At 38.6% G+C, this 23,471-nt stretch overlaps 1 protein-coding gene across 1 annotated transcript in view; it reads left to right on the top strand.

Moving 5' to 3' along the window:
* The window catches only part of spred1.L (sprouty related, EVH1 domain containing 1 L homeolog), a 54,983-nt gene extending 32,555 nt beyond the window's left edge, over positions 1 to 22,428 (top strand). The window contains 5 exon segments of the mRNA NM_001127805.1: positions 2,483 to 2,657; positions 12,723 to 12,891; positions 15,370 to 15,422; positions 19,573 to 19,719; positions 20,826 to 22,428. Of these exon segments, the coding sequence (NP_001121277.1) occupies positions 2,483 to 2,657; positions 12,723 to 12,891; positions 15,370 to 15,422; positions 19,573 to 19,719; positions 20,826 to 21,476 (1,195 nt within the window). The 3' untranslated portion in view covers positions 21,477 to 22,428.
* Positions 22,429 to 23,471: the final 1,043 nt, after the last annotated feature.

The raw sequence follows: 23,471 nt of genomic DNA, 5'->3' as shown, positions 1-23,471 counted from the left end.
AATTTCCATCATTTCAGTGGAAAGTCTTCCAGGACACATTTTGAATATGTAAATTGGACACTTTGGTATCTGTAAATTAGGTAATTCCAAAATCTCCAGAAAGGGTTTAAAATAGTAACCATTACTGCCATATTGTTTTTTTAATTTTAAACTTTTTTTCTTTAAACATTATCTGTTGTCTTATTTCCGTACCTCTATTGTACTGGGAACCTGTAAGAGCAGAAAAGTAAAGGTCATAGGATCCCTTATGTCATGAGCTTGCAATCTAGAACAGTTGTATATGTTCTGCTTGCTCTAATTGGTGCCTTTCACGTTTAATCTGTTATTATGTAAAACTGTGTTGCCATTAAGCATCTAAAGCTGGCATTTCAAACAAGTTATTGTTGACATTCAACTCCCAGCATCCCTCCAACAGCCAATGTGCCACACGCCACCCATCCCTAGATTGAAACATTCACCCTGGAGCCTGTCAGAACAACAGGTTTTCCTTAGTGTGTCCTTGACATGAGTGGTGAATATGGACTGTCTTTGTTGTAAGGATATTTAATTTGTCTCAAAGGGCAGTCTCACTCACTACACTGGATTGTCTTGTTTCTTTTTAGGGCATGTCTCAGTTGAAAGAGTGGTGTCTCATTTCTCTGAAGCACAGTCTCGCTTTGTACAATGGCTTCTTGTTTCTCCTGTTGATGGTCTCGCTTATTAGCATTTGTCGTTCCTTAGGGAAACAGTCCTATTCAATACAGGGTTGTCTCACTTTCTCTGAAAAAAAGTTTTCTTGTCTATTTGGAAGGTATTTTCATCTAGAAATAAACCTAGCCTCAAGGGTGTCTCTCATATATAAGTATGCCTCTACTCAAATAAAGGTAGCTCTAAAAGGGATGTTCTAGCAGGGCACTTCTATACATATAACTCCCAAATTCTTTGCAAAGGAAATCCTGTAAGTGTTCTATATAGAAAGTGAAGACAAATCCAAGGGGTCATCTTTCCTACAGGGGCAGTTTTCAGGCCCCCAAAACTGGAATCACCAGAGCCAAACTAGACGTTTTGTGTTTCATTTGTGTCTTTGCCATGCTGACGCAGACTTCCTGCTGTAGTCGCCAGTTGCGTTTTAATGGCGAAGGAGCAGATGACTGGGCTCCTATTTAGGTGCTGTTTCCTTTACTAACTTGGTTACGTTGTGTGGCGCTTTCATAACAGAATACTGTGTTACTTGGAGGAGCCTGTTTGCCAGTTGCTTTGCTGAGGGGTGTATGTATCCCTTGAAATTTTCTGAACTGTGTCTGGGCGGGCTAGAACTAATCTGAACAGAACATTAGATTAATCGTATCATCAACTGCCTTTTTCCAATTGGGAAATTAAGCAAAAAAGTGTGCAAGAGTGAAGTTATACATCTACATACATACATACATACATCTAGGGGCAGATTTATTATGCGGTGTAAAAAACAGCGGAATAATTCCCAGGCCTCGCTGTGTAAAAAACAGCTTAAATATGACATCATTTTTTACACGATTTTTCTTTGAGAAACTTACAAAGGTCTGAAGCAGTGTAAAATAACAGTGTTCGCATGATGTAAAATGAAACACACCTTGATAAATTCGCCATTTATTTTACACACCTTTTTACACCGTTTTTTATTGGCGAATTTTGTTTTACACAGCATAATAAATAGGCCCCCTAGAGTTCTAATACCTGATTATAATCATGAAAACCCTGATAACTAGTTATATAATTCTGATAGATCAACTGCACAAAAATCATTTGTCGTGCCCAGAATGGTGGTGGGTTCCCTCCATTATGAGATGCATTTAGAATGTTCTGCGTGCTCCACAATTGATTGTGTCAGCTGAACGCAAACGCAAGAATGAACATTGTTTGGGAGTTCATTTTTTTCAATATGCTGTGCCATCACTAAACACATATGAGAAGATGACATCACTAAGCAATGTTTATGAATATATATTTATGTTTTCGTGGGTATTGACAACTCTGTTGAATCTGTTCTCTTCTTTAAAAGGCAAATTATAAGTAGGATTAAATCACCTTCTATATAAAAATACATTATATATATATATATATATATATATATATATATATATATATATATATATATATATATATATATATATATACACATACATATTTATTTATAGTGAATAAAGTACCCCCTTTTGGGGTACTTTATTATAATACACAAGTTTTATTCATAACATTACTAGTCACCGTTTATAAGGGTATAATTTAGAAGACATTCATGGCTTTTGTGTATTATATATATATATATATATATATATATATATATATATATATATATATATATATATATATATAAAAACTCAAATCTACTCTGTTCATTGTACAGCACATATATCAAACATCCTTGTAATGAAAATATTGTGAATAAATGTGAGTGTTCCTGCTCTCTTTGTTGCCATTTACTTGTGAGAATAACCCATGTATACTTGTGCCTCCATCTTTATAGTGACAGTTATGCACGAGTGCGAGCTGTGGTGATGACAAGGGATGACTCGAGTGGTGGTTGGCTACAACTTGGAGGTGGAGGGCTCAGCTCTGTTACCGTGTCTAAGACTCTACAACCTGGAGATGGTGGTGCCACAGAATATCTAGTTCATGGAGAGAGACTCCGAGATAAGACGGTAAGAAAAATGGGGTGTCTAAAACAAGCATTTATTGAAAAAAAATGATCTGACGACCTGTATCTTAAATATAATGCACGGTAGGTCTCAAATGCTCTAAATTTAAAAAATGAAAGTTAAAATGTTTACACATCAACCTGTGGGCGTGGTAGGATACTTATACTATCACTCACCCTTGCTCAAGGTAATAGATGACAGCGTATGCATAAAAAAGGTGAGCAGACAATTCATCATGCCGTTCACCTAAATAGAATGCCATAGCTTTCAATTCCAGTATGACAAATGTCGTCTTAATTTGCCAACAATTCTGGTGCTAGTCTAAGTAAACCTTGTGAAACAGCTTACATTTAATATCTATGTCGGCAGAAAATCTACAACAACAGAAGTGTTCGCATTTTAGTAAACCTTTTATTATATTTATTTATTTATATATTATATTTATTCCCATGCCTGTGCTTTGTATAACTGAGGAAGTATTTCTATCATTTCTTATGGTAATGTGGACACTAGGACAACTTTTTTTTGGGAGGCACTGGATGAAATGCAGTTTTATCTTGCTTTATTTATGCTATCTCCCACCTATATTAAAAAAAAATGATAATGAAGGCCTCTGTAAATAATGTATGACACAGGTTTTAAAGGAGCAGTATAGTTCAACTTGAGTTCAATTAATATGGCTTGTGCCAAAGGTACCATTGTTTCAATTATGACAAATATATTGGATTTTGTTATTTCTTGAGCTAAACAAGAAAACTGAAGTTCCTTCATGTTTGTCTACATATCTGCCTTGCAAGGACCAAACATTGAGGAGCTTCAATTGTCTTGTTTGCCCATTTTTAGCTAATGAGGTGACAGAAACATAGATTATATGTGATTAAAACAATAGGCAAAAAGTATGTTCAACACTCACTGATTTCATGTTAACAAGGAGATGTTCTGCCCCATTAAAGGGGCTGTTCACCTTTGAGTTAATATTTAGTATGATGTAGAGAGTGATATTCTGAGAAAATTTGCAATTGGTTTTCATTTTTATTATTTGTGGTTTTTCAGTTATTTAGCTTTTTATTCAGCAGCTCTCCTGTTTCTAATTTTAACAATCTGGTTGCTAGGGTCCAAATTACTACATTGATATGAATGCGTATATGGAATATTAATAGGGGAGTGTCTGAATAGAAAGATGAGTAATACAAAGTAGCAATAACAATAAATATGTAGCCTTAGAGAGCATTTGTTTTTAGATGGGTTCAGTAACCTCCATTTAAAAGCTGAAAAGAGTCAGATGAAGAAGGCAAATAATTAAAAAAAAAAGTAAAAAAAATAAGTAATGAAGACCAATTGAAAAGTTGCTTTGTATTGACCACTCTATAACATACTAAAAGTTAACTTAAATGTGAACCACCCCTTTAACACCAAGAAGTTAGTAATTTCTGATATATGTGCTTGTTTTTGTGGATTTTGATGGATTTTCACCAGGGCTTAAAGCAGAAAATAAGGGATGCATTTATTTTTTATGTGTTTCTCTCTGATGGAATCTCTTAGTGTCAGTGAGGCATAATAGAATTCTTTGCTGCTTTAGGAATGTAACAAATGGTTTTCTGGTAGGTTGCGGATGTTACTCATGGCTTTATTTGTCTTCAGAGTGTTTTTTCTTTAATATATTTTTCTGTGTTGCTTTATGGCTGCCAGTATTACAACCCTCAGTTTGGCTCCTGGAACAATGCGTCTTTGGTCCTTGGTCTCCATGCTTGTTGCCGAGTGCTTGTCTCCATGACAACAGTGAGCTGTCTCCGGCATAAAATAATGTGTGAAGAGAAGGAAACAGACTGTTAGTGGGAGAGTGCTGTAGGATCAGGCATGAATCAGCTCTCACTTCTGGCATCACTGTGCTGATGTGGGTGAATACTAAGAACAGGGCCAGTGGGTGGCATTTAGCATTGCTGGGAAGGAAGGGAGTTGAGACAGATGGTGTAGGCCGTGGCTGTATGGAATGGCAAAATTCCCCCTATTATTGTTTTGTAGGGAGCTCTATACCTCAACTATCCATGGACAGATACTCTAAAATATAGTTGATTTTTGTTTCTCTAAAGGTATTTAGAAAAACCACATATCTGGGGCATATGCTTACTCACGCACATACATGGAGCCCATACGGAATAGAGCCTTAAGTTCAGTTCCCTTTTGGGTGGTGGTGGTAAAATCATCTGTCTGCCAGATAGCTGTGCTGCAATTTCAGCAGCATCGAATTAGCCAGAGATGCATTCAGGTATTTATGGCACTTCCACTGACTGTCAGCAGCGTGCATATGTGGTCGCAGCAGTGGCAACAATTGCCCTGACACAAAGCTTGTCTTGCTGCTTCTCAGACTGTATGTCCATGTTGCAACTATGGACAGTGGTCTGCCATTTTGCCCATATTGCTGCCAGTAGCTGACATCAAAATACAATGTTTATAAAGAAATACTGTAACTGTAGAATGCCCATCCTGCAGATTATTTGGTGAATTATGTACCCCCTAGGATATTTAAGGCTCTTTTTATGCTATTAAAATTACTGTGTTACTGGGTGTATGTTTCCAAAAAAGAGATCATCAGAATAATTGTGCTGTACCAATTAAAAATAATCCCCTTCTCCTATTCTTTACATATTGCACAGTTTTAGGTATCTCTCTGTTATTTTATGGTGGTAATACTTTATATCCAAGTGCAGAACATGTCCCAAACACAACAGAATTCAGGGTATTTGAGTTCTACGCCTTCCAGCCACTGGCAGAGACTTGTAGATCCACATCATAACTATACTTGCCAGCTTTGAGCACTGGGTTATCATGTTGAAATTAATTTAAAGTACCAGGTTTAAATTGCAATGATATGCTTCCCTATTACACGGAGTGGCAGGATTAATGAAGTTTTATTATAATATTAACTATAAAAGGAATAAATTACTCAGCCATTGTGTAAAATCCTCTTTGCTGAGCTCCATTACTTAAAGTGCTGCAGTCTTCAGGAGTATGGGCAGGGTGGTCTGGAATTGTACTGCAGCATATTGATTAAGAAAGAGAGGTATAAACTGTCTGAGTTAAGGGAGGGGTGACTGCTTTACTGGCTAAAGTCTGATGAGGATTTCACATCAGTAAATGGATTGCTCCGGTTAATGTAAGAAGCAGGTTTCCTCTCCAAAGGTCCCGTCTGCTGGTTCCATTTTCTCTCTTCCTCCCCAGACAGCACTCTGAGTGCTTAAAAGCCAGCCTGAGCATCCCTGGAAACTCCTGTCATTGATTTATTTGCTGCTAAGTTGTTGGTGCCTCTGGAAGCAAAGAGGTTAATAAAGCATTGTTCCCATTACACCATATGTCTGGGAAGGAGAAAGAAGTCTGCAGGAGACTTTGCAGCAGTGAGAATTGAAACCTATATGCAGCATTATCAAAAAGCAACTTGGACAGAACACCAGAAACAGATATTGGTGCCTTTCCATGGCAATACAATACTGAGGAACAGGTCCATGATGTGATTAGGGTTGCCACCTGGCCGGTATTTTACCAGCCTGGCCAGTAAAAATGATGGTTGATCCCAATGTTATTAATAGGGAAAAAAGATAAATATATAGGAAGGCCGGTATGTTTTTCCAGAAAAGGTGGCAATCCTAGCTGTTATTCAAGATGGACCCTGGCATTTCAAATAAACAGAGGCCCAAGAAGCCCCACCCCCCCACAGACCCAATGAATAGTGACAGCCCATGGCATTGTACAAGGAGATCCTAATAATTCACCCCCATGCACCCACACTTTTGGATGTCAGGATCAATTTGAAATACAGTAGAACCCCTATTCTATATTTTTCAGCGCACCAGCAAAATGGTGTAAAATCCGGGAACATGTAAAATCAGGGAAATGCATTATATATTGGTATAAAATCAGTGTATTCGGATTACAATGCTGCAAATGGGCACGACGGGTCGCAGGACCACATCAACTAGCTGATTCGGTCTTGGATCGTAAAAAAAAAAAATCAAAGTTGACCGATCGATATCTGCCTGATTTTTGGCCACATATCGATCGGGAGGACCCCGACGGGAGCCCCCACACATGGGCAGATAAACTGCCGAATTGGTCTAAAGGACCGATATCGGCAGCTTTAATCTGCCCGTGTATGGCCACCTTTAGTCAGAGCCAGGATGATCTTGGGCCCCTATGTGGCCAATTTTGTGTCTGTAAGTCAAATTATACAAAACAAATCTTTAGTTGTGCTCCAGTGCAAATAACTAGTGATGGGCGAATTTGCGCCGTTTCGCTTCGCCGAAAAATTAGTGAATTTCGCGAAACTGCGAAAAATTCGCGAAACGGCGCCGGCGTCTCGTTTTTGACGCCGGCGCCCGTTTTTGACGAATTTTTTCGGCGAATTTTCGCGGGCGTTTCGCGAATTTATTCGCCAGCCGCGAATCGCGCAAATTCGCCGCGAATTTGCGCCTGGCGAATAAATTCGCCCATCACTACAAATAACACTTTGCAACCACCCAGCATTTGCTTTCATTATTCCAGGGCTGTGTACATATATGTGCACATAAATCCGTTGATTCTGACTCAGTTTATGGTACCTCCGACTCCTATACTAATGTATTTTCCATTTTATCACTGCCAAAGCTCAGCAATTGTAAAGCTATATGAAGACGGTGTCTGCCTTTGTGAACAAACCAAAGAACTACTGGTTAGGAAGCTGACGCACTACCCTATTGACCATCCAAGCCTCTCACTGCCAACATAAATGAGGGTACTGTTCAAGTTTGACTACAGACATGCCTTATACCTAAAGATTAGACAAAAGACAAAAATTAAAACAATAAGGTTAAAAGGAATAGCTATAGAATTTATAGAAACCTGAAACAACTTTACCAGTTCAAAAATTACAAACCATGTGCGTTTTTTATTCTAAAAGAAAAATCAAAGTTAAACTACATAAACAATTGGAAAATCTTAAACATCATCAATATTAATTGACCCTGACATATAGTTGCTGAATATCCGTTAAATACAATCCAAAATTAACTAACGTATTGTTCTTATAACAGAATTACTTCTGCCAGATCCTTCAGCTGGACTTCACACTAGTGAAACAGCTGCACACGGGGCTTTATTCTTACAGCGGAGAAGTACTTTATTAGGACTATTATCTGTTAAATAGGACATTGCATATTGTATTTTTTTTAATTGCAATATAAAGTTATTCGGTACATTTTTGCCAACTCCAGATACCCAAAATGACTTTCAACTCCACGACTCCGACTCCACAGCTCTGCATTATTCTAATTGCACTTGTCCAAACAAAAAAAAAATAAAAGCAATTGGTGCTGAACTAATGGGTTATTGAGTTAGGAATTATTGTTACGGTTTTCCCTTTGATGTGAAAAATAAGTAAAGTTGTCCATATTATCAAGAGAGTGCCATTCCTAACAAGAAGGAGAGAGGTGTGCTAGCAGGGGCAGAAGGAACCCAGAAGAGCATGAGCAAACAGTGTGCAGCAGACTACTGTATTTGTTGAGGCTGGGAGACAGGAATGAATCTTCAGGAGAGTAGAAGGTGATGAAGGGGACTGTCTCCTGGAGGTTATTCCCTTTCCGCTCTATGGCTATGTCGTAGTCTGAAGGAGAGAGGAATGTGACCTCTGGAGGCAGCAGCAGTATTGATTTTTGAAGAGAGGTAAAGAGGCCTCCTCCCGGGAGCAGCAAGCATATCAGTGTGGGACGGTGTCAGGTCATGTTAGCTCTTCACATCCTGCCTTATTGCTGTCACCTTCCTGCTCTGGGCTCCAGCCAGTCTGCAGGAAGCAATAGCCATGTTTCATGTGAGCTCACTGTCACCTCGGAATTAACCCGCTCACTTTGCAGTCAGTCGAGAGCATGCGCTTACTGGGTGCTCAGCTCGTTGTGTTACAAAGGGACAAGGACTGGCTCTGTGTTTCCTACTATGTATCTAATATGTATTGGGAAATCAGGGTCGACCCAAATTATAGGGCTGACTTAATTATCATTATATATATATATATATATATATATATATATATATATATATATATATACATTTTAAAAATGATTTCCTTTTCTCTGTAATAATAAAACAGTATTCCAACTACGATAAAATTAATCCTTATTGGAAGCAAAACAAGCCTGTTGGGTTTATTTAATGTTTACATGATTTTCTAGTAGACTTAAGGTATGAAGTTCCAAATTACGGAAAGACCCGTTATCCGGAAAACCCGAGGTCCCGAGCACTAATAGGTCCCATACCTGTATATAACCACAGTGGAATCAATCTCAGAAGTGCAAGACAGAAGTGCGACACACACTGAGCCACCATTCTAACCGAGGAACTGAATTGCACAAGTGCAGTTTGTGATCAGTCTATTGCCAGTTAGGAAGTAAAATCAAAGAGTTTATGATTGGTATGAGCAACTGCACTGGTACAATGTAGCACCTTTGTTTGTAAATCAGCCCCTGCATCTCAGAATCAGCTTCGTGGCCCAATATTGGTTTAGAATTTATTATATTTTCAGCAGAAGGAGAAGATTTTAGTGCATTAGAGGAGATTATGGACCCAAACCCTTAGGATGATGGCAGACAGGGTGCTTTGTAATAACTTCCAATCCAGATAAATTGCAACATGTAAAACAGTTTTCGTGAGAGTCAGTCTGGCAAAATCTTACGATTACTGCAGTACGCTACTTGTAAACTGTTATACATGTGGCAATCGCCATTTATTCAGATTAAAGGTATGTTTGGGTGTTTTTCCGCCAGCTGGAGAGATGAGTAAATGCTGTAAGGCCAGGAAAGTGTTAATAATAAATTAAATAAAATTCACACTGCTGGGAATGCATTAGGTCTTTTTTTAAATAAATCTTCCCCTATGTGTACTACAAATTTTAACTGTGTTTTTAAGTGGGGTGGTAGTGGGGTTATATCCAATGCATGTCCTTGTTCTGTCCTAGAGTTATATCTTTATAACGTATTCATTAATGACATTGAATTTGGTAATGAAATCGTATTGCTGATGGCACAAAATCATCCAATGTAATAGGATCTGTACAGGATGCTCCTATGGACACATCGAGACTTGGACTGTGTGCACTGTTGTCTTTATGGTGGGTAATCTAATTAATCTACTAATCTGCCCACTTTAAACACCTTTAAATTTAGTTTTAGTATGATGTAGACATTCACAGTCATTATACTATTATTTGCAATTTTATTTAGATCTTTATTCAGCAGCTCTCTAGTTTAGTATTTTAGCAATTAGCTGGTTGCTAGGGTCCAATATACCCTAGCAACAAGGCAGTAGTTTAAATGAGAGAATGGAATATGAATAGGAGAGGGACTGAATATAAAGATAAGTAATCAAAATTAACAATACAATTATAGCTTCACATAGCAATACTTTTTTTTTGGCTGCTGGGGTCAATGATCCCCATCCAACAGCTGGAAATTTTTCAACTTTGAATAACATTTTTTCCTTTTCCTAAAGTTCATATTTTTTCTAATTTCCCAGTGTTTTTCTCATTCTGAAATGTGTACAATTAATAGTAAGTCATGTCACGTTGGTACAGGTTTGGGATTCATTGTCAGGAAACCTGTTACGTATTTACAAAGCTCCAAATAATAGGAAGTCCATTTCCCATAGACTCCATTTTAATCAGATAATTAAACTTTTTTTTTTAGACTCCGAGCACAAAATGTATCCAATTTTTATCCTGTTTGCAGCATGCAGTGTATTATTAGGCATACATCAATAATGCTAATAGTGCATGGGCATCTTGTGGGACAACAACCACAAAACATGACGTATTGGTGTGGCCGATTGGATGGGCCCTATGGATATCTCAAGATGCTCAATGTGCATGCTCACAGCCACTTTCACATCATTGTGCATGTGCACCTCTAACTCATGGAGGAAACAAAAAACGGGGGAGAGGCATATAGAGACGGAAGTCTGGGGAGCCAAAACCTTGTAATTCCCGGGGAAGTTGATATGTATGTGGGTGCTTGCAAAAGAAACTCGGATGCACACCTGTAAATTGTAATTGTATCCAAACAGTGATTTATTTGAAGCCCAAAGTATACATCACAAAGGGGCAACGTTTCGGACCCCTCCTTTATCAAGCCTATGTATGTGGGTGCTGAGAACTACTTTTCTCTTTGGCATTTGCTCTTCTTGTGGCACATGGAAAAATTAATGACACCAAAACTCATCTGCATGTGCTATAAATATTGACAAAAAATTTAGTTTGTACAAAAAAAAATACAGCGGTCAGCAAGTAAATAAACAAAGGGACTTATCAAGAATGGTATTCTAATGTTGTAGCCCTACTCTACTCTTCATATTTACCAAGAGCCCAGACTCAGCTCATGGCGCATGACCAGAACTACATCTACTTTGTCTGTCTGTAGTTCGGGCCCTAAACCAGAAGGCAATACAGAATGTAGACTGTTGAAAAATGAGTGGATATCACTGTGTATAGCCATCTTAATTTACACCTGTAGCTGTCCCAGTATAGTTGCTAGTGTCGTGTTGTGTGCTGGTATCCAAGTGATTTTGTTGTGCAAATGTTAGTTTGTCACTAAATGTATGTACTCCTCTGCTTTGTTACAGGTCTGTCTGTAAATTCTTAACGCAAGTACTGTTGCACATTTTAGGAATTTGTCTGTTTCCTCTGTTCCCTCCTGAGACCCAATGAGTGTGATGTGTATTTCATGTGGCCCACACTGCACAGACACACATTCCGCCATATTGAACCTTGTGTTCTGCATTCTTTCTCCAGCTGCTCGCATCTGGTCTTTTTCCAAGCAAACTTCCTATGGGAAATGTAATCATACCGATACACGAAGCCTGGATATAAACTGGGCTAGAATTCCAGGGGTGCAGAATACTGTACAGGGAAGTGTTTGTGTTCTGTTCCATGCTTGTACCACAAGCAGTGTATTGTACAGTGTGTGCAGGGTTGTTGTTATTATATGTTTTATTTATATTTCTTACACACCTTAAAGGCTAATTCTAGTTAAGCAGGCATGAAAAGTTATAAAACACCCTCAGTTAGGAGGACATTTATTTTAGATCTCTTTAGACAAGCATGACGGACAAGTTTCACCATATATTACCTGCATCTGCTATTTACTGTATGGTGGATGATAATGTGACTTGTGTAGTTAAGACCCGCATATAATTGTATTAACCAAACTTGCACAGTATGTAGTGCTGCCTGTCTGCATGCATTTCGGCACTTGAATGGTTACATCGAATTTTAAAGAAACACAGCTAATATATGAAGCTTAATGTCAGGCAACCAGACTATTCAGCTTTTGACAGTGGGAGAATCGCTCCAATCCAAGTCAGTTTCTGTAAATGGCTCACCCAAGCATCCTATCAGATTTGAGCATTCTGGCCAGTAAGCCCATACAGTAGCTGATAGGGGTCATCACCCATCTGCATTTTTGTTAATCATCTTCATATTTAGATTATTTAGATTATAAACTCTTTCGGGTAGGGCCCATGACAGTTCTGTTTCAGTTTGAATCAATGTTTTGTACCGTAAACCTGTAATATTTTAAGCAAAGTATGGAGATCCAAGTTAATGTAACATGCCTTATCTGGAACACCCCAGATCCCAGGTATTTTGGAAAACAGATCCCCTACATCTATATTTTACTAAGAATCCTGCTGGCATTTGGCTGTTTGTAGGATCCCATAAGAAGTGTTTAAGTCTGTTGTATAGTGTTTTCAGTTCTGTATAATAGATTCTGCTAAGATATGTATGATGAGTTGTGCTGTCAGTCGCCCATTGCTGTGCGTGAGCCATTGTTTCACATATGCTTCAGTACTTCATTCCAATTTCTCGGTGACATGGCAGCTGGGATTTGCTTTTTCCTTCAATTATTTTATTCATTTAGTTCAAAGAAGGAACTGTAAGAACATTCCAGATGTTCCTGGGATGTAAGCACAGTTATTACGGGCTCTGCGCAGGTTTGTTAACATGAGTCAGATGTTTCCGTGTTGATTACAGGTCTGTGACATCTCTTCTTTCCACAGGTGGTCTTGGAATGTGTGCTCAGGAGGGATCTTGTCTACAACAAAGTTACCCCTACATTCCATCACTGGAAAATCGGAGACAAGAAGTTCGGCCTTACGTTCCAAAGTCCAGCGGACGCCCGAGCTTTTGATAGAGGAATACGTCGTGCCATTGAAGACCTGTGTCAAGGTATTGTTGTGTCAGGGGACTCCAGAGGATAAATAACCCTAAGACCTAGGCTAAATTAAGTGATTTGTACCATTATACTAGACGCAGCAACCATGAGACACATCATATAGGTCATCTATGGTGATAACCAGTTCTACGTAAATGTAAAAAATACAGCTTTTTGTCTGCACATGTAATGTTGTGAGTACACCCTTCTAGTATACATGCATATAAGTGCGAGTTGTCAAGATATGTGAGCACCAGCACCATCTATGAGCCTATGAGAAAGTTCCCATTTGGCACAAAATGCGTTAGGCCTAATAAATATTTTTTTAATTTTGCTTAAAAATTTAACTTTGCTACTGCATTTACTATTTGTGGGTCTTCGCCTATTTTGAGTTTTCCAACAGCACCATCTGTCTTGACTGCTAGGGCTGCTCATGTTAGTTTTGTTACCGGGAGTTTTTAGACTAGATAAGGCAAACAAGATGGCAGCTTCCACTGTGCTGATAATAGGCCAACAAGCCATACCATTCTGTCTTTTAAGGGGAAAATAAAAGGGGCAACACAACTTTAGACATATATTAGACACATATACCAGTCTGTAAACTTTTTGAGCTTAACACGATCTTTGAGGTCAATGTTCGAACAAGCAATTGCAGCTTCTTAACTCCTCCCCTCTGTTCAGCAGTCCAAACTCAAACGTAGAAGTAGCTGAACTACAAGCAAGCGCACGACATTCTAAGTATATAGTGTAGTAAACCATGTAAATCAATTACGTTGTGTACTTTTGATTGATTTACATTATTTACTACACTATATACTTTGTACGTTGTGCGCTCCCTTGGAGTTCAGCTACCTCTACGTTACAGCTTTAGGTAGAAAATATATTGACATTAATATGTCAAAATAATGTAGACAATTATTTAACATGTCACATGCTCAGTAACTGAATTATACTAATATGATAATGCCCTAAAATAAGAAGTCTGTGGGCCCTTGGGCAGCCCCTGGGGCTTTGAGAGTCCATTGAGGGCCCGGATTTTACCATAGTTTTCTTCTAATTTAAACTTCTGTTTCTTCTTTGATTTAGCACAGGGGTTAAGTGGGTCATACACATTATCTATAGGGCAGTCCATGCATGTATGGAACTTTGCATACTGTCAGTCATTTTACTCAGTATATGTCAGATTTGGTGAGTGTTCCTCAGTATATAGTGTATAATAAGGAAAGGGCTACTGGTCGTGTACACCTTGACTTCTTAGTGCAGCATGGTGGGACACAAAATGCTTTCCCCTAAGAACAGTTCAGTTGGCATAAATATCAGCTCCATTAGAGCGCAAATGTGGCTTTCTGTTACTGGGCTTAGTAGCTACAATAAAGCTTCCCTTCACTCTCCTTAGGACATTAACAATGAGCATTACTCTTTGTGCCAGTTTCCACCAATTTCCTCCCTTCCTCAAACATTTTTTAAGGTTAATGCAGCGCAGCCTTGTTTCCCAGCCAGTCCTGAACCTGCTTCTGGAATAACAATGAAGTCTGTAAAGACTTCTAGCACTGACTGTGCCCTCCGAAGCCGTCTCTAATGTAACTTATTTCTTTTCCATTAGCTGTGCTGTCTCAAATTAATTACTGTGTATTCCCTTTCCATGATAAGAACATCATACACTGATATACAGTCAGTTAACTTCTCTGTAAAGGTGTTTATTCATGTAGGTCAATGAATACCCAGTAGTGGCAAGTCTAAAGGCAGATATAAACTGCCGGCGGATTAAAGGGGTTGTTCACCTTTGAATTAACTTTTAGTATAATGTAGAATTTGAATTTCTGAGACAATTTGCAGTTGGTTTTAATTTTTTTTATTATTATTTAGCTTTTTATTCAGCAGCTCTCCAGTTTGAAATTTCCACAGTCTGGTTGCTATGGTCTAAATTACCCTAGCAACCATGCACTGATTTTAAAAGGAGACTGGAATATGAATATGAGAGGCCTAAATACAAAGATGGTTAATAAAAAAAAAGTAGCAATAACAATAAATGTGTAGCCTTACAGAGCATTTGTTTTTTAAATGGGGTCAGTGACCCATCTGGAAGCTGGAAAGAGTCAGAAGAAGAAGGCAAATAATTCAAAAACTATAAAAAAGAAGAAATGAAGACCAGTTGAATAGTTGCTTAGAATTAGTCATTCTATAACTTGAAATAAGTTGGCAGCTAATTGCCCAGTATGGGGCCCTCCAATGGGCTTCCCCGATCGATAGCTGGCCAGATTTAGATTGGCGGTCTTTAAAATCCCAATCAGATTGAGGACTGCATCAATTTGTTGATCCGGGCCTCGATTCCAACAGCCCGTTTCATCCTCGTTATGATAGAGCCTGATATTGCTGGCCATACATATGGAGATCCGTTTGGCGAGGTCGCTCTGTGAATGCATATGAATGCTACATATGAAAACCTCATATAAGCAGCATTTTCCTTACAATGTTTTGTATGTTACTTGCAGGTTTACCCGCATCTTGCCATGGAGAGTCAGAAGCTTCTGAGGATGGACCACAGGTATGTGCTGTGTTTCTAACAAGCAATCTGACATGAAGTCAGTCGGCATACATTCACACAGGAGCAACATCCATAAAAATACATTGCTGTCAGGGTACATTGACACAAAATGGTTTATTTATTTGCTTATGTGCAGGCAATGACACAGGGGCCATTTTAATTGATGCTCTTGTATATAGAGGGTTGTATATTTTTATACGTCTACTACTTCAATTGTAAGCTCTGCGGGGCATCCTCTCTTAACGTGGCCCTTAATCTTTGTAACTGTGTATTATTTATATATTTATATTTCTTGCAATGACCCCCCCACCCCCGAGTGTACAATTACTGTGATCTACATAAAGAAGTGGTGCTATATAAGATATACATGCATAGATGGAAATCAGTCACTGGCAGATTGGGACATTTCAAGCACGCCTATTTTCCAGCTGATATCCAGTGTACCAAACTACATTCCAAATAGATCCCTCATCATGCCACATTATGGAGACAAATGGTTTTTACATATGTTCTGATAGTCCTGTCTCTATATTTTGGTTTCCTCCTTTATTATGGATGCCATCCATTGGTTGCACTTTGTTATTGTTTATATAGCATCAACCTATTCCGCAGAGCTCATTATCACTATTGCATACATGCATGCTATGCTCAGTTTTATCAGGAGCCAATTAACCTGCCTGCATGTTTTTGAGTGTGGAAGGAAACTAGAGTACCTGGGGAAACCCATGCAAACACAATGGGAACATTCAAAGTCCTTGTAGATCGTGCCCTGGCTGGAGTTGAACCTAAGACCCAAGTGTCTCTCATGTGTTTCTACCCTGTGATATCATCTGATCTTTGCTTTGATACTTAAGACTCTGCGTCCCATTCAATCAAATCAATTTATAACTCTGTTCCTTCTTGTGAATATATCTGCATGTTTGCCTTTTCCTAATGGCACATTTGTGCATCCCTGTATCTTCAGTATCATTGTTTCCGCTGTCCCTTAAAAGGGTCTCTGCCCTTCGGTTACACTGGAAGTTTTCTGAGAATGATTAATTATAAGAGGATGAACATTCTGAGTGCTGCGATAGGGTTGGGAGGGAACAGTTTCATTCCCTCTCCCCCTCCAACTTCACTCTCATCTGGCTGCAATTTCTGCAGCTGGAGACATTTTTATAGCTTTTTCTTAGACTTGCCTGCCCCTGCACAGAACTGTGGCTTCAGGTGGGGGCTGGGGAGAAATCAGACCCATCTCATAGCAACCACAGTACCATAATTGTTCTACCAGCAGCTGGGAGAAAGCAGATTTCCGAAGTGCATTAAAAGCTGGCAGTGAGCAAGGTGCAGATGATGCCAGACTCTCCTATAACTCTGTACTATTCCAGACTGCGGTTACAGGACCTCAGAGTGATTTTAAGATGTTTGGAAGCCTAAAGGGAACGCTGGTAGAGGGAGTGAGGGGAAATCTGGGGTGCAGGAGGAAAGGGGTTAATGTAATGAAAGTGTGTGTTCATGATTTAAAGGAGAACTAAAGCTTATCTAAAGAAATAAGTTAGAAATGTTGTACATTATATTTTTGGGGTTCTGTATCAGCCCAAGGCAAGCACAGCCCTTTAGAAGGGTAGATCTGTACCTCCAATGATGCCCCAGTAGCTCCCCATCTTCTTTTCTGCTGCTTCACTGCACATGCTCTGTGCTGCTGTCACTTACTGAGCTTGACCGACTCACAAGATACAGTACACATAGAATAGAAATGTCACAATATAAGGCTGATTAGTAATTAATACAGATAATTACTACATGGCAGCACAGAAACCAGTGCAACTAGCATCAGCATTTAATAATCAGCCTTGTAGCATCAGCTTATATTACAGGCCAACCTCATTTTCTGCTTGATAATTTGCGATGACTCCTAAGCTTATCTTCTCAACAGCTGTTAAGAGCCCACTGACACTTTCCAAGATGGTGACCCCCTGTGACGAGTTTGACGTCCTGGATCATTGCTGCTATTGAGAAGCTGAAATTTTAGGCTGGTGCAATAAGTTCAGTATATAAAATATGTCATTTGTAGCTACGTTCATTTTTAGGGTTCAGTTCTCCTTTAACAGAAAGTGTAGTCTAAAGTGTGCATGTGTGACATGGAGAAGGGATAAGGTGTGTACGTTTTCAGGTAATAGTGGGTGTAAATGTTACCGGGCCCCATCCTTTGCTGATAAATCTGCAGAAGAAGAAGAGCTGCAGCTGTTTTTCTTTTTAGATCTACTCATTCAGGCTGTCATCTCAAGATAAGGAAGTACTGTTTGACCACCTGCATGGATTGCTAAATGTGTCAAATTGACCATTTGGCCATCTGCAGGTTGGTCACATAACCTTTGGCTCAACCCATTTAGGGCAACCTATTGTAGGTTGTTTATATTTCATTTATTGTCGTATAATATGCATAAAGTACTGAAAACCTTGTAAAGTCTGTCCTTTAAACAGAGCTTCGTGATGTCACTTGTGTACTCAAGGTGGTGAAATTGTTAGCATTTGCAGCCTTGCAGCGCTGGGGTCCAAGGGCAGAATAATTGATTCCAGACAAGGCACTACCTGCAAGGAGTCTGTATGTTCTCTCTGTACTTGTGTGGGTTTCTTTTGGGTACTCTGGTTTCCTCCCACACTCCAAAAAATACAGGTTTCTGATAAAATCTACCATTGTGTGTTCAAATGTGATGGATTGCTATGTACTTTTAAGTGGAGAATGATGTATAATTTCTCAAAAGTGCTGCAGAATACCTTGCTACTGTTGAAATAATGAAGAATACTATAATGCACCCTCTAGTAGACATCAAATATGTTTGTATGTACACAACAGATAGCACAGTAAAATAATATGCAGTGACAATAAGTCTGACTTATCAGCAGAAAGTTTTGGAACGTTGAATATTTTATAAAAAATTATTGATTTTGCTTGAATGAATTACTGCTCAGCAGTGAGAGAATAGCTACAATATGGAGAGATGAGTATACAGCAGCTAGCACGCAATAAAGATATCAGTCTATAACAATCAGCCCAGTATGAAGAGAGATTAATAGGGTTATATAACCATGGACGATCAGTATATGGTTACCATGCACTACATTCCAATCCGGTCAGTGTCTCAATTCCAGTGAGTGCAGCATTGTTAGCATAAATTGCACTCTTAAAAACGCATGCATTGCTTTAGGTTGGGAAATAACCCACAGTGGGGCTCATTAATATCACTGGGCACACTCTGTGCAGTTGAGTAACTCATAGCATGCAATCGGAGATTTGCTTTCATTTTACTATATCCAATAAACAAATCAAAGCTAATTGCTTGCTAAAGGTTGTTGCATGGGATAAATGTGTATAGTGTTGGGAAAAGAGCCCCAATAACTGAATATAGAAGATCATTGAAAGCAATGTTGCTGTGTGTAAAAATTAGTACATTAAGATGTCCAGAAACAACAAGAACTGGTTATCTGGCAGTTTTTGCCCAATCTGTCCACCTAAAAAGATGGATCATTCTGCCCTTGGGCCAACAGTCAGGTCCCATGGAGGGGGCCATGAATTCCCTTTGAGAGAGGACACCATCCATGAGTATGAGTCTGTAACAGTCAGTCAGTGTTTGCTTTAGTAAGACTACTATAGTTTATATAAACAAGTTGCTGTGTAGCCATGGGGCTACACAGCACTGGAAAAGGAGAAAAGGCACAGGCTTCTTAGTAGATAATAGATAAGCTCTGTAGTGGAACACATTGGCAGAGTTCAGAGTTCATCTGTTATCTACTATGTAGCCTGTGCTTTGAATGGCTGCTCCCATGGCTACACAGCAGCTTGTTTATATAAACTATAGTAGTCTTTCTAAAGCACACACACACCAATAGTACAAGTGTATTATACTTTAATTACTTTAAAACACCTTAATTTTTTGTTGTTACTGTTCCTTTATGGAACAAGCAGGCAGTGTAAGATATAGAGCAGTAGTTGTAGGGCTTTTTTTTTTTATATTATATATGTGTTTGTTGCCCATGGTCTGAATATTTGTGTTTACATGATAAAAAAAGCAGAACCATATGCACACTGTTAAAGGATAATTAGCAATTTAACTTGTTTAAGCTAGTTAGAGTTCTTTATAAGAGTTGTACCTTTGTGTTTCCTGTTCAGGTGAACAAAGAAGACCATTACAGCACTCATAACAACGATCACTTTTTCCGAAGCGACTCTATACCAATTGACGAACTGTATCGCACCTCTGTCATCAGACCCTCCCCATTTGATCCGAACCCAAGGAGAGCCTACCTCCACAACCAGGTGAAAACCGCTAGAGTGGCATTCCCAAGTCTCAGTGTGTTATACCCTGGCTAGAAACCATGTAATCATTCACCATTAGCCGCATTTCATATATATATATATATATATATATATATATATATATATATATATATATATATATATATATATATATATATAATACGTATATATATATATATATATATATATATATATACGTATATATATATATATATGTATATATATATTACCCTCCCAAATGTGGATACTAGCTACTACCAGCACTGCGAAATATGTTGGTGCTATATAAATACATGTTAATAAAAAAATACAAACACTACCTCTGTCTGTTATATATATCTGCCCCTCCATTACATTTTTCCAGTGTAGGAAAAATTAAAATACTTTTGGTGCCAAGCATAGTTCTGTGTGTTAAAATGTTACCATTGTATACATCAATGCATAGAATCAGATTTCTAGATACGGATACAATAATATTTTGATGCAAACCCCTAATCCCTAACTGCCCCTGTGAAAAATAGAGATTGGGACAGATACTTTAAATAGGCTTGATGTATCTGTAGTTTAAATTTACCCTACATAACGACTTCCCTCTAATAAAATACGCTGTAGGTTTTTATTTCTGTTATATTATATTGATGGTATACGTCAGGGTCCAAAAGTTAGATCGGGATCTACCAGTAGACCTTTAGTTGGTGATCAGTAGATCTCAAGACACTGTCAACAAACAGCTTGTCTAAATTACACTTCTGTTTTATTCTTGTCATTCAGATATTTATTCTATTAAGATTACAAGATTAAGAAATAGTTGTTTTTTTAAATGTAGTAATATAAAGTCTCTTATAAATCAATATAATATTTAAGTAATATTTTCCATGGAACAGAATGCTAACAGTGATATTATGGATGTAGATTATAATGGGACAATATCACTTAAAGTAGACCCCGCATTAGTAAAGTATGGGGACTCCTGGTATACATGCACCACATATCTCCATGCAGTTGAAATGCCCAAGAGCTGCTTTTTGCAGATGTAGGGGTATAATAGCTATGTGAATATAATAAAGTTACATGTGGCTGTAACCTGTGCTATTTCTTTTGTCTAGGTTCCTCTCAAGCCACTTCGACATGTCAGCTTCCAGGACGAAGATGAAATAGTCCGCATTAACCCTCGCGACATGATCATTCGTCGCTATGCGGATTACCGGCACCCAGACATCTTTCGGAATGATGCTGATCGGGAGGAACCAGAAGATGTTACGCTCTTTACCAAGACAGACAGTAAAAAGCCCAGCTATCTCTATTCCCCAGCCAATGGCAGAGACTCTTTTAAGGAGCCAAAAACGGCTGACGTTTGTAAGATTCAGCCAACGTCCTCTCTAAAAAAGTCCAAAAGAAAAAAAGAGGATGGAGAACGGTCAAGATGTGTATACTGCCAGGAACGATTTAACCATGAGGAGAATGGAAGGGGGAAGTGCCAGGATGCACCAGACCCCATCCAGAGGTGCATTTACCAGGTCAGCTGCATGCTGTGCGCTGAGAGCATGCTCTACCACTGCATGTCAGACTCTGAAGGAGATTATTCCGACCCATGCTCTTGTGACGCCTCTGATGAAAACCTGTGTCTGCGCTGGCTGGCTCTAATCACATTATCTTTTATAGCCCCCTGTATGTGCTGCTACCCTCCGCTGCGCGCCTGTCACCATTGTGGTGAGATGTGTGGCTGCTGCGGTGGGAAGCATAAAGCAGCTGGATGACACAGTAACTCTTATCCTGTAATGCCAGGAGGATTTCCTACATTTCCAAGGTGGCTGCTGGTTCTGACGTCGGCAGTTTTAAGTGGAGCTGTAACTGGCTCATGGGAGGAGGACTTAGAAAATGGTGCTGTCTGGGTTCAGATAGGCCTGGAAAGAATATGTAACAGTGCCAGTCGTTCGATAGATATATAAATATATATATATATATTATTTTTTCTTTTTGTAATTAATATTATTTTATTTTTTATTTGCCATTCCTGTTCAAAAGCAGAGAATTCGGGGGGGGTTTTCAGATTGGCCGCCCTGTAGCGGGATAATAAACTGCGAGGAAAGCCGCAAGGCAGAATGATACAATGAATGGATCTCTATCCATTATGCTGTAGGCTTAAGGACGTGAGAAAATGATAATAGAACAATATATATATATATTTTTTTTTTCCGTATTACATCTCCTCTCCAGAAAGCAGTATAATATGGAAAATCTGTTGATCCTGGGGGTGACTAACATTGTATACAAAAGAAACGTAACGTGGAGGAAATGGACAAGCAACAGACATGCGGTTACCTAAAATGAGTTTTTAGTGGAACTAAATCATTTCTAGTTTTATTCAAGTGATTTTATGTATAAATAACAAATGTCTATATTTAACTAAATATACGGTACGCAGAATTTTATGACTTTTGGGAAGGTGTTTCTTATGCTCCTTATTCAGCTTCCACCACTGTTTTCCTAATGAAAATTGGCACATTCCATTATAGGGCTGAGTCCTGCTGCTATAGAGGGGGCAATCTTTCTGGCAGCAGAATGGTTAAAAAGCTGTTTTTTTTTCCAGTGTATTGTTTTTTCTGAAGATTTACTGTTAATCCGGATTTTCTGTCTCTCGGATCTACCTGTGTTATGTCACATTATTTATACACTCTGGTACATAGAATATAACACAACTGTCAGATATGTGTGTGTCTGTCTTTATTTTTCTGCATTTCGCGACAGGCCTTAAAAAAATAACAGGATTTTGGTTTTCAGTTGTATGAACTGCAGATTTAAGTTAGATACTGGGAGTTGTGGTTCAGCAGCAGCTGTAAAGCAACTGGTTACTTTCCTCTGACCAAACAGTAAAATAAGGGGAATAAAATGGCAATTCTCAGATCTCAGGAGAGATTTATTTTTTGCCTCTCTTTTATAGGTTACGCCTTCTTTCTCTTCTCCGCTGGGATGTTAACGCTATACGTACAGTAAGTGCTTTTATAAGCACATTTTTTCTGTTACTTTCAGACATTTTAGAAATAAAGAAGGCTTTAAAATGCTCTACCCTAACATTTCCTGATCAATGTAGAATCAGAGGCACATGGGTCAATTCTTCCTGCAGGTGGAGTCTCAAATCAGAAGCTTCCCTTCATATTCTGTTCCTTGTATTGGCTGAACCATGGACTGTTCTTGACTGGGAATAGAAACAGTGGTTTCTCCAATCTAGCTCAACTCTCTGGTAACCTTCAGTTCCCATACCCAGTTTGGGTCATGTCAGCGATCCAGCAATGACCTGGTCTGCCTGGCTGGGACAAGCTGCTTCTTTCTTCCACCCTTGATTGGTGTCTGAGAGTTCAGAGATGAAGAACTGTCCTTAGGAGAGCACTTTGTTCATACTTAATGAATTTCTTTTACTGTAAACCCTTACAACAAAGATTATAATGTTCATATTATTCCATCCATATTCATTGGTGAGCATTTAAGGAACAGTGATCATGACATGGTTCGTTTTGAGATTGTGTTGTAGAGACAAATGTATAAGGGAGTAACTCATTTTTTAATGGAGAAACTACATTTAAGCATACACATTGTTGGCATTATTATTAGTATAAGGGCATATATGCAACATATTAACTAGGAAAAAGGGATTAAATGCAGAAGGAAAATTTAATTTCTTTAAAATGCTGCTTAAGGAACATAATATTCCCCTAGTAAGCAAAAACATTGAAAGGTTACATTGAAGCTGGTAG

Source organism: Xenopus laevis, chromosome 8L (assembly GCF_017654675.1).
Source record: "Xenopus laevis strain J_2021 chromosome 8L, Xenopus_laevis_v10.1, whole genome shotgun sequence".
Taxonomy (NCBI): Eukaryota; Metazoa; Chordata; class Amphibia; order Anura; family Pipidae; genus Xenopus; species Xenopus laevis.
This window is presented reverse-complemented; position numbering and strand designations above follow the sequence as displayed.